This window comes from Equus quagga, chromosome 18, assembly GCF_021613505.1.
Source record: "Equus quagga isolate Etosha38 chromosome 18, UCLA_HA_Equagga_1.0, whole genome shotgun sequence".
Lineage (NCBI taxonomy): Eukaryota > Metazoa > Chordata > Mammalia > Perissodactyla > Equidae > Equus > Equus quagga.
The window spans coordinates 44,891,241-44,906,826 of NC_060284.1; the positions used below are offsets into that span (position 1 = coordinate 44,891,241).

General features: G+C 51.8%; 1 protein-coding gene across 1 annotated transcript in view; it reads right to left on the reverse strand.

Annotated features, from left to right (window-relative positions):
- The window catches only part of SYT6 (synaptotagmin 6), a 58,218-nt gene extending 45,599 nt beyond the window's left edge, over nucleotides 1-12,619 (reverse strand). The window contains exons 1-2 of the mRNA XM_046645811.1: nucleotides 12,457-12,619; nucleotides 1,209-1,557 (exon numbers count right to left, since the gene is read on the reverse strand). Of these exons, the coding sequence (XP_046501767.1) occupies nucleotides 1,209-1,557; nucleotides 12,457-12,619 (512 nt within the window). The remainder of the gene's footprint in view (nucleotides 1-1,208; nucleotides 1,558-12,456) is intronic.
- Nucleotides 12,620-15,586: the final 2,967 nt, after the last annotated feature.

Here is a 15,586-nt window from a genome sequence, read left to right on the forward strand (position 1 = left end):
ATCATCATCTTCTTCCGTGCTTTTCTGTTATCTGCTTTCTAGGTTTCTTTCCCAGTACACGTGATTCTGGTTCCCCTACTAAACCACGAGCTCCTTTGGGAGAGGGGCCATCCATTCCTACCCTTGATGTGGCATTCCCTTCATCATCGCCACCACCATAAGTCAACATTTATTGGGCTTTGGAGCCAGATTGCAGAGGTTAATTTTGGCTCTGCCACTTTCTAGCTATGTGACTTTGGGCAAATTATTTAACCTCTCTTTGCCCTAAAATGAAAACAATAAAAGTAGCAACTGCATAGGATTGCTGAGGGTGAAGTGAATTGATGCATATAAAGTGCTTAGAACAGGGCCAGGTGTGTAAGAAGTGTATCATTAGCTCTCATCATCACACGGATTCTTTCGTTGCAATCTTATGAGCATCATTAGCCCTGTTTTACACTTCGGGAAAGTGAAGCTAAGGAAAGGTGAGCAACTTGCCTGTGGCCATACAATAAACTCCGTACATACCCCAGCACTTTCATTCCTGGCCTCCAATCTGAAGACCAGGCCTCTTTCCCTTCAGCCGGTCCCCTGGGAGCCTGGGGAGACATTGCAGGGACCCAAGAATCCACAGGCTCCCTAAGGTTTGGATAAGACAATGCCTCATACCTGCATGCACCACTTCTTTCAAAAGTGTTTCCGAATTTAGAGCAGGTTTTTGTCATTAAGTGGCAGTAGTTGTTTTTGTTGTCATTTTGTTTTTTCAGTTAAAGAATGCCATGAATGCAATTCCTGTCATGCAGGTAGCTCTGCCAAGGTTACAAAGGAATTCTCATTCTCAAAATGTTAGGCATCTCTTGCCTTATCTCCCAGGCACCACAGACTCTACCCGCAAGGCTTTACTGACATATCCCTAGATACTCCATGAGATTTTATGCTTTGGGCCTTTGCATATTTTCTTCCCTCTGCCTGAAGTCTTTCCTTCCCTCCAAACACCCAACACACACATCTCAGGGCACACCACGTGCCTCATGTCTTTCCTGAAGTCTTTCCTGGTGCCCGTCTCCTAGCTGATCCCCCACCATGGAACACATCATCTGACATATTCTCCAAAGCACATGTGCTATTACTCCTGCTCTCTGATCCTCACAGGCTGGAATCTCACTAACGTATCAAATACAGGAACGTGGACGTGGCCAAGTTAGGGAAAGGAGGAGTCCACCCCTCACCTGGTGGATGATGCTGGCTCTGTGGTCTGTCGCTGCAGCCTCGTGTGACGCATGATGTGCTCCTTGACTGACATCTGCACCTCAGCAGGGATATCTGGGGACGTGTGGCTGATTTTCACAGCCGCCTCTAGGAAGCCCAGAGTGTTGGGGTCCTTCAGCTTGTCTGCCATGTTGCTTCTGGAGCTGGGGCTCTGGAGGGCCTCCAGGGGGAGGTTAGCAGAAGAGGGACTAGAGGCCTCCTTGTTTCTCCAGGGCATCCAGCACAGCTTCCAAAAGAGAAAGAAAAAAACTGCCACCAGGGCCACGCCACACACAATAACTACCACTGCGAGGAGGCTGACAGAGGTGCCTGCCCTCGGCGTGAGCCAGGCAGGGAGGGACAGAGACAGACAGAGGCGGGGAGAAGCGGGTAAGGGTGTTGGAAGAGGGGCCACACAGAAGGGACGAAGACGGAAGAAGAGAAAAGAATGGTCATGAGAACGCTGCCCAGGCAGAGGAGAGATGGTTTCAGGGGTGACGCTCCGTAGTCCACTTTGTGAAATATTGGCAGCCTCCCATTCACCTCAATCTGATTTCTCCAGCTTTACCCCCGCACCTCCTCTGCCAGCTTGGGGAGCACCTGGGCTGCCTCCCCTACTGCCTATTGGCATGTGCACGGGGAAGGGAAAGTAATTTAAATAGCAGCCTAAGCAAATGTGCAAATTTGTGAAGCATTCACATTTGGATGCTGTTTGAATTTCTATTAGAGCTGTTACTATGGCCAGACTTCTCGCAGAGTCATTTTTGTGTACAGCTCTCTTCCTCAACAGGCTGGGAGGCCTTGGGGAACAGAGGCCAGTCCAACTCATTGTCCTCCCTTACCCAACCCTGCCGCACCCAAAGCGGGAGCCCGATAAGTAGTTACTGAGTTGACTTGAAGTGAATGAGATGGAGCACATTCTCCCTGCAGACAGGGATTAGGTCTAATGCTTCTTCTGTCCTCCCAGAACTCTGCACAGAGTAGGCTCAGTAAATACTGTGTTAAGTTGGAATCCAATCCACACAGTTTATCTCAAAGCTAAATACAATGGATTCCTATAGCTGTCTTTTTCCATTCCTGTGGCTATTTGACAGCTTTGCTGTAAAACTGGTATTTGTGAATGTGGTTGGTTCAGAGGTGGCCTCTCACTGTGCCACCCCAGCCCACTGTGCCCCTGTAGGATGCCCATTATCCCAGGAGAGCTGTAAGGAATGCCTCCCTTTGGGGGAGATTATTAAGCAGACCTCCCATCCCACCTTTAGGAAGAAAGCTTTGAGCCCAAGGCCTCTTCCTTTTCTGAGTAGTCAGAAGGCTCTGAATGAATGGTACTCTTGGCAGGGTTTGCACAAAGTTTCATTTGTGGACAAGCCAGCAGGGGAGTCTTATTTGGCTTACAAGATGATTGAAAAATTGAGGAATTCCATCATCATCATCATCACCACACTAGATTTCTGGTTCTCTGGAAAAGGCCCGTGGACTCGGTAACTGCACCTGTGCCCCTGCACAGTGGGAAGTGGCCACTCCCTTTGGAGGGGTGTGTCCTCACCAGCTCCACTCCCTGTTACCTGCCTGCCCCTGCAGGACTGTGAGTTTCCAGCCTCTATATTATTCTGTCCCAGTGCCTTAAGAATCTTAGAATTTAAGGTGAGAAGTGACCCTACAAGCACCGAGGATAGGCTGTGATTTTGCAGATGGGAGCAGTAGTCCAGAGAAGAGACTTGCCTGGGATCACAGGTCGGTCAGAAGCAGAGCGTGGACCAGGGTCCAGATGTTCACTGCCAGTGGGGCTCTTCCCACTACCCCAGCCTGTTTGTCCCTGACTAAGCTGTAAGCTACTGTAACTCTGTGTTTTTTATATTTGTCTGACTCAGGGCCTAGCATAGAAACTGGCACATGAGAATGAAGGAGTGAATGAATGAATGGCACATAAAAGAGCTGTAATTATCCTTCAATCAACATTTACTGAGCACTTGCCATGTGCCAGGTTCTAATAGGCTTAGAGTAGAGATGCCAGGTCCCTCCTGGGGGGATCCAGAGCACTCTCAGCCCCCAGGCCCCAGGGAACGCTGTCCCCTATCCAGAGGGATCTGAGGAGGAGGTGAGAACATCAGCCGCCCTCTCTCCGGAGCTAGCAGTGCCTTCTGACTCCCTGGCTGTAGGGTACTGGCCTTGATCGCTATCACCTCCATTAATAAGGAATAACAGCAGAGAATCCTCAAGTCCTTAGCCACCTACTCCAACCCCCAGCCCCACACAGAGACAGTGGAGTCTTTCCCAGCCAAAGCAGCTGGAGCTAGTCCTCCACCCAGAGTCCACCAGGGACCAGGAAGGCTGATTCTAAGTTAACTTCTAGCCTAAAGGTCTCCAGTGGGTGTGCATGCACCCCAGGGGCACAAGAGAAAAAATATCAGATTGTTTCAATACTAATTTATTATCTTAAAAATAAGAAATCAAAACGTTAATATACAGGTTGATAGTATTAGAAATGATAGCATTTTATTACTGGATTTAATCAAGTTATGGAACATTATCATGTCCAAGGTACAAAGTGCTTTTTATGTATTCACTCATTTAATACTCTCCAATGAAACAGGATGATTATTATCCTCATTTTGCAGATGAGGAAACTGAGGCACAGAGGGTTACATGGACTGCCCAGGGTCACACAGCTAGTAAGTGATGGGACCGGGATACAACCCTGGCAGTTCAGCTCTGCAATGCCCCCTCTGCAGACATGTGTATAATGTGGGAATAAATAAATGTATATTGGAGGTACGAAATCAAAATCATTTTTGCTGTTATGAGTTCACAATCTAAGCGGTTTGGTTTAGGCCTTATCCCCCTGGGTTTCACTGTGAGAGCCACCACAGATAGACGTATCCTTATTCTAAGTATCTGGCCATCTCCAGACCCTTCACATCTGTTCTCTGTTATAGCTGTTCTGGATGCATTCTCTGTAATATGAGTCACCTTAAAACAAAAGGTATTTCTAGGGCTTTGCTTTCCTTTGATCATACCTTTTACTTGCTCTGGTAATAATTAGAATTTTAACGAGAAAGGGGGAGCACTGGGGGGAATCCAGAGAGCATAGAGTGCATTTAAATGTTCAGCCTGACAAAAAACTGACTTCATAAATGAAAAGAGAGGTGGGGGAAGGGGGTGGGCCAAGGGAATCAATTTTTACTCGGTGTGGTAGCTATTTTGAATGCTTCTCCACGTGACCCCCGGCTGTTGCTCCCTGGGAGCTGTGATTAGGGAAGGAGAGGTATGGATTATCGAGAATCAGCACCCAGTGCTCAATACTGGTTATGTAAGACCAGGAGGCCCTTCCTCTGTCTGGAGAATCTTCTTCCGGGACATCTCCAGGCAGGCAACGCAGGGAGAATTGGGTCTCGGACGCCGACTGTGTTCCCACCCACAGAGGATCCGAGGCAGTGAACAAGCCTGGTAAGAGCAGATTAGGCCAGGGCAGGGGTGATTGTACACGATTTAGCCCCTTTAAAATCACTATATGTGGCCTTGAACTCAGCCAGCCCGCAGAGTCTGGTTAAAAGTGCATTGAGGCTGGGAAGTTAGGCTCCTATATGGCCTCAAGGCTGTGCAAAGGCCCAGATAGCCTAAGATATGTGCCTTCCCACCCTGAGCCTGCTGGGACCAACCCACCAGGACATGTTGCCCTCTAGAAATCATAGGTACCCAAGTTGCATTCAAAGCCTTTCTCCACTCATGTCTTGTTTGAACCTTGTGAGGCAAATGGAATTTTGATGGGCAACTCTGCCATCTTTCAAGTCCTGATCCAGAGCTCTCCACATTTATACCATGCACTAGCTCCATGATGAGAAAGAGGTGACGCTTCAGTAAGGGAGAAAGCCCCTACCACAGCGCTGAGAAAGAGAAAGTACTTCCTCAGTATTTGCGTTCTGCCTCCCTCTCTTCTTCCTTCTTTACTTCCCCTTCAGCCTGGAGAGAAAGAAACGTTGCCCTGGAGTCAGACTGGGCTCATTCAATGTCCGTCTCCACTGGCTTTAAACTGTGTGACTTTGGTCAACTATTTAATCTCTCTCAGCCTCAGTTTCCTCATCCATAAAATGAGTATAATAACAGTATCTACCTCATAGGGTCATTGTGAGGTTTAAACAAGATCAAAAGTGTATCAAAAGTACTGAGGACGGTGCCTAGAAGGTAGTAAGCAATATAATAAATATTGGCTATTTTTATTAGAATTGCCCAGTCTGGTTTTGAACACTCCCTAGTTTTAAAATTTGTTTGGTTGGCAGAACACCTATAGGCCATGAATACTAACAGAGATAGCTTTAACTTTATCATTACAAACCAGGAGCAATCTTACTAGCAGAAATAATATTTCATTTATAGCTAGGTCTCTCCCTCAGGACATAATATGTACTATATTAAAGTTCTCACATCTCCAAGTTTTTCTGTCAATACTCATTTACTTGCTACTTGTCCATTTGTTTTGTTGTTACTATCACCAGCTGGTGAACAAGTGTGAGCTCCAAAGGAGTAAGAAGAGGGGCTGGCCCCGTGGCTATGTGGTTAAGTTCGCGCACTGTGCTCCGGCGGCCCAGGGCTTCGCCAGTTCAAATCCTGGGTGTGGACATGGCACTGCTCACAGGGCCAGGCTGAGGCAGCGTCCCACATGCCTCAACTAGAAGGACCTACAACTAAAGATATACAACTACATACTGGGGGGCTTTGGGGAGAAAAAAGAAAAATAATAAAAAAATTAAAATTAAAAAGAATCTTTAAAAAAAAGGAGTAAGAAGAAAATCATGGAAGAAAAATCAACAATTGAGAACATGCTATGCTTTTGCCAAGTTTTCTTAAAAATTGGGGGAAAGAAGTCTATGACTCAATATTAGCTGTGAAATATCTTCATTCAGATGTCAGAATTCAGTATTCCATGGACACCTGGTTTGGGAAACCATATTGGCCATTACCCAGCAAGCTCTGGGAAAGCAAAGAGCTATGGAACTAGACTTTGGAAACACACCCAGTGACCTGGCATCATGCAGGGGCACAGGGCTTCTAGCCCTGGCTGGGAAAGTGGACTTTACCAGGTACTGAGACACCAGGCGGACATCTCAGGTGAGCAATTGCACCAGAATGACCACAGAACACGTGTCCGCGTTTCTAATTGTGTGACCTTGAGCGAGTTACTTAACTTCTCCCCACCTTGGTTTCTTCTTTTATCTAATGGGGATTCTAATTATGCCTACTTCACAGAATCGTTATGAATATTAAATAAACTAAGACTTTGAGCCTCGTGCCTGGTGTGCGGTGAATGCTCCCCACATGTAAGCCGCTGTTATTCTTCATGTTTTGCTTTTTTGGTGGAGATAATAGTTTACTGCATACAGAGTAGACGCAAAGCCAGGTCCTCTGAGGCACGGAAGCGGGACGCCAGACCAGGGGGCAAAGCATCATAGAGACCTCAGGCCCTTCTTCTCTCCTGGGAAGTTAAGAGCTCCCTGAAGGCCATCAGGGCAGGACCTGCTTGTCACCCTAAGTGAGACTGTCAGCAGAGATGATGGCTCATGGCCTCCCTCTCTCCCTGGAAAATGCTGGGTTGTTAATTAGTAACCCAGGGCTTTCTTATCTCCCCCACTGACATTTCTTTCTCCAAAGACAGAGCCCTGGTGTCCCCTCCCCTTCTCTCCACCCAGAGGGTTAGGATTCATCAGCAGTTCTTATCGCTTGCTATTGTTGCCATTTTTCTAATGGGCTTCCAAGTCAGGAAAATCCATTTTCTAACAGTAACAGGCATTCTCACTAACAGAGTGTAATTGAAAAGATAAAGTGGGGAGAGGAAGTGACAAGAAAGGACCATTTCCCCCCTGCTACCCCCAAAGCTGGAGAAGGTAGGCTTTAGGGCCTGGGGTTGCTGGTGGACCCTCAGAAATGGTAAGGGCAGGAGCTGCCTTGGCCGAAGCTCCTTTGGACACAGACAAGTACAACCCAGAGGCCAGACAGCAGGAAATGCAGAGGCCGAAGAGACAGGAAGGAACAGTGCCCAGCCTGCAAAGGGAAAAGACTCTGGGCAGAGCAATTAATACTAATACTAGTAATATTACTTGTTATTTATTTCTACATGGTCAGCACTGTGCCCCTTACATTATCTCATCTAATCTTTACAGCCTCCGTAAGAAATCAGTACTCATTTCTCGAAGATATGTTAACTAAGGTTAGAAGTATTAACTAAGTAACCCGTTTGAGGGTACATCGCATTGAGCCCAAGAGGTGGGTTTTGAACCTGAGACTTTCTGATGCTCAAGTCCAGGCTCTTGAGCCAGGCCTCTGAGGGGACTGGAGCCTGAGCAGAAGAACTGGCTGGGCAGAGAAGCTGGGGAGGAATTTCTTCGTTATAATCAGGAGTGGGTGGGGGCATCCTCTATTCTTTGGCCTGACCCTCTGAACCTGGGAAGAACTCTGGAGACCAGGATTATGACCAACCTCCTCATGCCCCGTCTCTTTCTTCTTCCTTGGAAGGTGTAGACACTGCAGATTACCCACTAGCCACCAGGCAAATAACCAATGGCCCTGACAACATCTCCTTCAGAGATGTGGCTAAGAAATACCTGAGTGTGTGTGTGTGTTGGGGCAACAGGGGCTATTCTGTTCTGAGGTTCACAGACATGGCCCACTAATAAAAAGCTCTGCTGTGGCTTGTAAATTTATTAGGAGAACCTGGTATAATTAATATTAGGGTCGGGGGAAGGGGAGAAGAGAGTCTTTGCTTCCTTTCCTTCTTTCAGAGATCCAGGCCGAACTACCGATGGGGATAATTAGCGCAGTCCAAACAGAGAAGGAATTAATGCTCCTGAAAAAGCTGTGATGAGGAGAGACAATGCTGGGCTAATTAGGGCCGCACCAAGCTTTATGACTGGGCTCCTGCTTCCACCATCATTAGGGGATTCAGAGATAAATTGGAGACTAATGTGGAGTGTTATAGCTAACAGAGCATTGACATTAATTTAGCAATTATTAGTATTATTATTTTGCCAGATGGTAACTGTACCTTTCTGCCTGATTGGTCAGGGCATGTGGCCCCTCTGAATGTGGAGATCAAGGCTGGGCTGATGGGGGGAGGGACAGACAGAGCAGAAAGATTCTTTTCCCTCTACACCCTCTTCCTGTTTGTACCTGCAATTAGTGAGAGGAGAGGTGTGCCTGGGTCCACACGGAGCAAGAAAAACAGATCAGCAATAGAGAGAAGGGCGAGATGAGGTGGCGTCATATACCCGGAGCGTCCAGAGCTGAATGCTCAGCTCACCTCTACTTTCAAAGGCCCCTCTGATTTCAGTTCCTAAGTGTTGCCCCGTCCTATAGTCCCTAGAGACCTCTTTTCCTAAGCAGGACCAGCAGGGCTGCCACCCAGCTCCGTCAGGACATTTTTTACCCTGCTTTCCGCCACTCCAGACAGCCCTACACAGACCCTAAAGAAACCTGGCTTGATGCGGATGCCTATGTCTTAGTCCTAGTTATTTGCAGCCAAACGTTATACCCCCAACTCTGTGGACAGTGTGTGGACTAAGTAGCATTAGAACAGTTAGAAGAGAACACATCTTTTGTACACAGCTTGGAGGGATGGAGCATTCTGGATCTACCATCCCCACTCTTGAAGTTCCCACAATCAGAGGGAGAAGGAACTTCTAGAACTGTAAATCCAAGGGCTCTACAACTCCTAGATACTGAACCCTGGTTCTAGAATCCTAAAGCTCTAGACACACCCTAGAGTCAGAATATCATCACCATCAGTTCTAAAGGATCGTGCCCTCAAAGAAGGCAAAGTCTACAGAACTCCTTCCCTCCAGCAAGGAGTGAGGGAGTAACTGATTATTCAGTTATAGAAACAGGATTTTTGTGTTTTGATGAAATGCTGTGCATTTAATTGACCATCACAAGCCAGAAAAATCTCTCTGCTGCAAAAGGCCAACTTCAAAGCCAGGGGACTGCATCACAGATCATCTTCAGAGTCATTAGAGAAGTGAGCAACTATCACACACATCTCATGGCCATCTGGAAGCCAGAGAATAACCATTCCTGGCGGCCAGCCTGGGAGGGGCAAGGCAGCTCAGGTCTCCCATCAGTTTTCTGCATTGTCTGGAACACCTCTGAACCTCTGCTTGCTACCTCAAATCCAGAACCCATGCTACCCACACCCAACACTCTGCAGCTTGGCTTATGGAAAAAGTTCATTCACCTCCACAAGGCAAATGACACAAAGAAAGGTAGAGATCTGCCTGTCAGCATCCTCTGGCAGGGGTGGGGGGAGTGTATTAAGGAGGAAAACAGACCTTTCCCTTTAGAGTTTTTAAAGAAAAGGGGGAACTTGCTTTTAGCTGGGACAGTTTGTGTAGAGGTGTTTCTAAGTCAGTGTCTGATGGACTGAGATTTCCTGTGCAATTCCTAGCACAGACCCCGGCATATCAGAGGATCCCAGTAAATGATAGTAGAGTCTGAATCTCAATTGTTGAATCTCAGGGTATTACTAGAAATCCCATGAGCTGGCAACTTAAAGCAGGAGGAAGGCAGGAGAAAACATACAATGGTAAAGGGAACTGGGCATGCTCTAGCCACTTGCATTTTTCATGAAACTGCAAATGAAAAGATCCAGCATTTCTCTGACTGGAGAATCTGGAGCCAGGCAATGGCTCTGGGATGCAGGGAGTAGGCTGAGAGGCGGCATACCTGGCAGCCTGGTCCTAACTCCACAGCATCTCCCCAGACCCCGTGCTCACCTGAACCCCAAGATCCCGAAGCCACTCTCAACCACTGTCTTTCTTTTGCTATGATCAAGGGTCTCCTTATGCCTCCCCATCCCTTTCAGCCCCCCAGCTTCATGCTCCCCACCGGCCCCCCCCCCCCCACCCCGGCTTCCTGAGGCTTGTGACTCAGCAGCCCAAGTTAAAGTTCCCCAGGGCTGACAACTCAAACTCTCTGAAGCAGCCTGCAGGGAAGGCATACTGATTCATCTGGGCCCACAGGCTCTCACTCCTCAGCCTTCTCTCACCCTTGGCCTGGCTGTCCAGGTACCTGTCATTTCAGACTACAGGGTGTCCCTTTGGAGTCAGAACACCAGCGCCTTCCAGTATCAAGATGAGCTATATCATACACTGCCCCCAGTCCCCCCGGCCCTCGCCCCCCCACCCCCAATTATTTCTGCCTTGGACAGACAGAGGGGCAGCCTCTATCCCAGGTGGAACTCGACAGGTGTGTTCTCACCTTGAATTATCCCCTTTAGGGTTTGAAGGCTCAGGACCAACATTAAGGGCCCCACTGGAGATGGACATTGGAGGAGAGGATGGAAAGGAGCTGAGGAGGCAGGCAGGAAGAAACTCCTTGTCTCGGGCAAAATTGTGTGTCTGGTGGATATGGGGAGTTGGGTGGTGTTGCAGGTGACGGCACTAGAGAACCAAAGTCTAACAATACTTGCTGGGCCTAATCTATCCTGAGATTCTTCAAGAGGAAGAAATCAGCCTCTCCAACCTCCCTCACTGTACCACCCTCTCAAAGTTCTTTATGTTTAACCCCAGTGCCTTCTGCTGCAGTAATCAACCCATTGATTAAACATTGCCAGGGCGAGAGAGAGCCAGCGAGTAGCGGCAGCCCCCTACAACCCACGGAGGGCTGAGGTGGGCTCCATTCCCCCAAGGATGGACACAACCCCCTGGCACACACAAACCTCCCCTTGGCCCGCTACCCTCCTCCTTCTCGTCTACGCCTCAGCGGCCCTGTTCCTAACCCAGGACTTACCTATATCTCTGACCTTTAACCTCAACTGAAAACAGAACCTTGGAACCTGCGGCCTCTGGGGAGTTTACCCCACCTGTACCCGCTCCCAGAACCGCTGCGCCAGTCCCCGGCTTCTGGTCCCAGGAGAAGAACGTGGAGACAAAATTCCCGCCTCTCGCGGCCCCTTCCTCCCCTCCCGCGGGCTCACCTCCGCGTACCCCTAGGCCCAGCCCCACTGGAGTCAGGGTCGGGGGACAAGGAGGGGTGGAGTCTGTGGAGCCAAAGGAACCCCGGCGCCTGGGTCCCTGCAGGACCTCCCCACCCCCACTCCGCGTTCTCCCGAGGCCTCGCACTGCCCCCTGGCCCTCCCCGCCGAGGGAACGCGACCCGGTACTCCCTCCCGCCCAGGACCCTCCAGACGGCGGGATCCGGACAAAGAGCCCGGCTGCAGCGGGAGAGCGGGGCCGCACGGCGCCGGTGCGGCAGGTAAATACCCGGGGCTGGCGGCCCCCACGCTGCCCACCCTCCTCGGCTCCGGCCGCCAGGGCGCGACACGCCATTCCCGCTGTCGCGATTCCCGGGAGACGCCGCCCCTGCGCGCCGGGCCCGGGCCCCGCGGGGCTTGGGCTCCGGACTCACCGGCTCCGGCGAGCTCGACTCGGCTCGGGCTCCCGCCTGGACTCGGCGGCCGCCCGGGGCTGCGTCCGGCGCAGCGTCCGCGCCGCGCGGGCAGGAGGCGCCCGCTTGGCAAAGTCGGCGAGAGGCACCTGCTCAGTCGCGCACTGGCCTGGAGTCTGAGTGAGTCAGAGAGACCGAGGGAGCGACTTATAGGGGCGGGGGTGGCGGGAGGATGCCGTGACACCCTCCCCCACCCCGCCCCCCGCCCCCGCCCCCCAGCCGAGACGCAGAAAGCCACTCGCAGCCGGAGAGACACCCGGACACAAAGACCTCATGTCAGCTGCAGACGCAAGTTTCTCCCTGAGAGACCAGGGGGCTCGGGCCGCGTTCCCCGAGAGAACAGACAAACGGACGAACAGACCAACGGATGAATCAATCCCGAGATGTCGACACCCCTGAGGAGATGAGTTTTTTCCTGAGCCTGGATGTCCCCAGTCTCCTGCTCACTCCACGGCCCCTTCCCCTGGCAGATCGCCTGCAGGGCGAGCGGAGAGACGCGAGGGAAACTAAGGACCCCAGAGGCGCCGCGTCCCGGGAGCCCGGCTGTCCACGGGGTCCCTGCAGAGTCACACGGGAGGGTGCAGGGGGATGCTGTCCCTCCCGGGTCCCCCTCGCGTCTCTCCGCTTGTCTTGCGGGCGATGGGCCAGGGCACTGGCTGAAGCTGGTTCCCAATCCAGAATCCTGAGCCGGAGTTCTCTCTCTAGGCTTTGGGGCTCCCGAGGCCAGGGCTTTGGCGGGGAGGGGAGACAGCCAGGGCGAGAATCCAGAAAGGGAGGGGGCCTCGGGTTTCCCGTTACCTGCGTCGGCAGCGCTCGGACTCCGCTCTAGGGGCTGTAGCTCGAAGCTCCGACAAGTCTCCACGTCCAGCCCGAGAGGGGGCGGCCGGGCCCGGCACAGCGAGGCCAGGACCGCAAGCGCCGCCTGGCACTGAGGCCCCCCGGTCCCCCACACCCCGCTCATGCCCCAGACACCCCGGCCCTCTGAGCAGACGCCAGAACTCGCGCCGCGGCCGGACCCGGGGGGGGGGGGGGGCAAGGCGGCCCCAAGAAGACCCTACCGGCAGCGGCCCCTGCGGCTCCGTTCGGCTTTTAATCACTTCCCGGCAGGGTCTCCGCCCCTCACGTGGCATCCCGCGGCAGCTGGCAAGTCTGGCGCCTCACGGCCGCCCCCTCTACAATCAGGGACCGATCTGAGTCCCGGCGGGCTCGAGGCAGGGAGCTCTGTTGTCCCGCATCCTGAAGGGTGCAAGGCCAGTGAAAGAGCCTGGGATCTAGCTGCGCATTCACTCCTGGTGTGAGCTTGGGCCTCTCTGAGCCTCAATTTCCCTCTCTGTAAAAGGGGTATAATGACTACGAGTGCTTCACGGGCTGGCTGGGGATATAAGATAGTGTCTGTGAAAACACTGGGTAAATTGCCACACGCCAAATACGTGGCAACAAAATAAATAAACCCATTAAAGAAAGAAGGATGACCCATCTGGGGTGGGAGAACCTTGGCCAAGGTTCCTGATGGGAGAAGTTAGTCAGACTTGCCCCAAGTCCCAGCTTCGGAGGCTGAAGACCCTAAGACTGCGGGGCTATGCGAACTGCAAAAAGACTTTCTGAGCCCCGCAATCCTGCGGTCCGATGTACCCGCACGTTGCTATGGCGACGGGAGGCAGCGGCCGTCTCTCTCCATGGCAACGGGAGGGGAAAGTTTCTAGCGAATAGGAATGGGGGCATTTCAAGAGGGCGCTCCGTTCCCGCCAGACCCACCTCCCTGCATCAGTGCAACACCACTGGAGAGAATGTGTCTTGCTATAGCGTAACAAGGGCCAGAGAGACCGAAAACTAAACGGGAGGATTGAGGCTAGACTTAAGGCAGAACTCCCCTCCAGGAACTGTGGCGTGAGGTCCAGGAGCCGATTGGCTGAACGGCTCAGAGGAGCCTCACTCAGCCCCGGAGATCTGTGGGCCGCCACCAGGCGCGGCCCTGCAGGGGCCCTGTCACGGAAGTCTTGCATCCTCGGCTTGTCTGCAGGTGGGCCCCTGTCGGCGGGTGGGGCTCACCCAAAGCTCCAGGCACGGCTCGGGTCCCTTTGCCTTCCCGGAGCTGGGAAGGAAACTTTAGCAGGAGCCTTCGGAAGCCGCGGTGCTAATGTGTACCCGGGTTGCGGTCGGGGAGAAGGGTCCTTCCTCCTAATTAACATGCTAATTGGAAGTGGCCTGGGCGGTGACTCACGTTCCGTAGGGAAGAGATTTGAAGACTCCTAGCGGTCGCCACCAAGCGCCAACTGCCCCAGCCGCGCTAGCTGGCCCTTGGACTTGAATCCCCGGGCAGCTAAAGCCCAGGTTATAGAGGGCCAAGCCGAGGCAGGAGAGGACCCTGGCCTAACGAGGCGCGTTTTCCCGTTTGCACACGCTCCCTGGATCTGTCCACGGTGCTGAAGGCCCAGTTGACGCAACTGTCGCGTGCGCGCAAAGCTAGCGAAAGGGGAGACGGGGGCAATTGCAGCTTCCACCCTGACCTCTGGAGCCTGAGAGAGGAGAGGGCTAGGAACTCAGGCGCGAGAGACTGAGCAGGAGTGATCCTGGAGACACTATGCAATCCCGGCTGCCTTCCTGATGGAGGTGCTCAGTTGCTGTTCCAAGAACAGATGAGGCTGTGGAGTCCCCATTCGCCTCCCAGTGCTTCTAGAACCCACCTGAGGAGCCTGGAGGTCCCGTGACCTTCCCCTCCACCACCCGATGAAGAAATCAGCACCTGGAAGAGACAGGTGCTCAGAGGCTTCTTGTTACACGCTCATTAGCAGTTTCCCAGGCGGCAGGTTTGTGTTTACATAAAATACAATGGAGAAGAGATGCTCTCTGCCCATGTTTACGGCAACTCTGTCACTCCGCGGCGATTTCTCCCTCCCCCTCTTGAGTTCCCGGGGAAATTCGCAGAACAAAGCGCCTTGTTTTGCCTTTGCAGAGAATGAAAAAACACAGGACTGTTCCAAGGGCCCAGGCTAGTGATGCAGGGAAATCAATATTTCGCTTACAACGAGTCGGGGACTTTGCATCTAAACTGAAGGCAAAGGAGCCTGTTCGGAGCACAGCAGGTGGCAGAAGCCGAGAATTAACAGATAATTTCTCATTGTTCCCGGATTCAGCCTCCACATGCAGCAGGCGGTTCTGCAGCGTCTCTGGCGCCCCAGCAAAGGCTCCGGACCTGGCATTTCTCAACCGAACAGGGAGAGGGAGGTTCTGCTCTGTCAGGGCTGCAAGAAGGGGCTGGGGCTCCGGGGTTAGTCAATAACTATTGAATTTGGAGTGTGCGAGTGAGTGTGTGTGAGAGAAACAGAAAGAAACAGAGATAGAGACAAGAGAAAGACAGAAGCACAGAGACAGAGAGGCAGAGGATGAGACACAGATACATACACAGATATAGGAGATACAGAGAGAGAACAGAGAGACAGAGGGACTGACACATATAAAGGGACACTCATTGCGAAAGAGAGATAAAAGAGAAATGTATTGTTTGCTTACATTAAGAAAAAGCTCCACCCTAGTTGTCATCTCCATGCCCTTTCCCCAGATTAATTGCTGATACCTGGGGTCACATAACCAGCCACAAAGTAGAAAAAAAAATCTTCATATAAAGATGGGAAGTTTTCCTCTCTAAAACTCCTTTCTCCCACAAGCCCACTCTGAAAACATGTCTATGCTTCTTTCCATATGAAGAGATGAAATTCAGACTCCCAGGGTCCCACTCAGACCCAGGGAGGGAAGGAGAGAAAAGAAGTGGAATTGTTGCCCCTCACTCTGTCTCTTAGAGAAAGACTATTCTGAGTTTCAGTTTAGGGGTGGGGAGGAGAAAAGGAGGAGGGGAGACGGTCAGCGGGACATAGTGACAAACAAGGGTACTGGGCTGGCACCTGGAGGCTAGATCCAGAACTGGTGCACC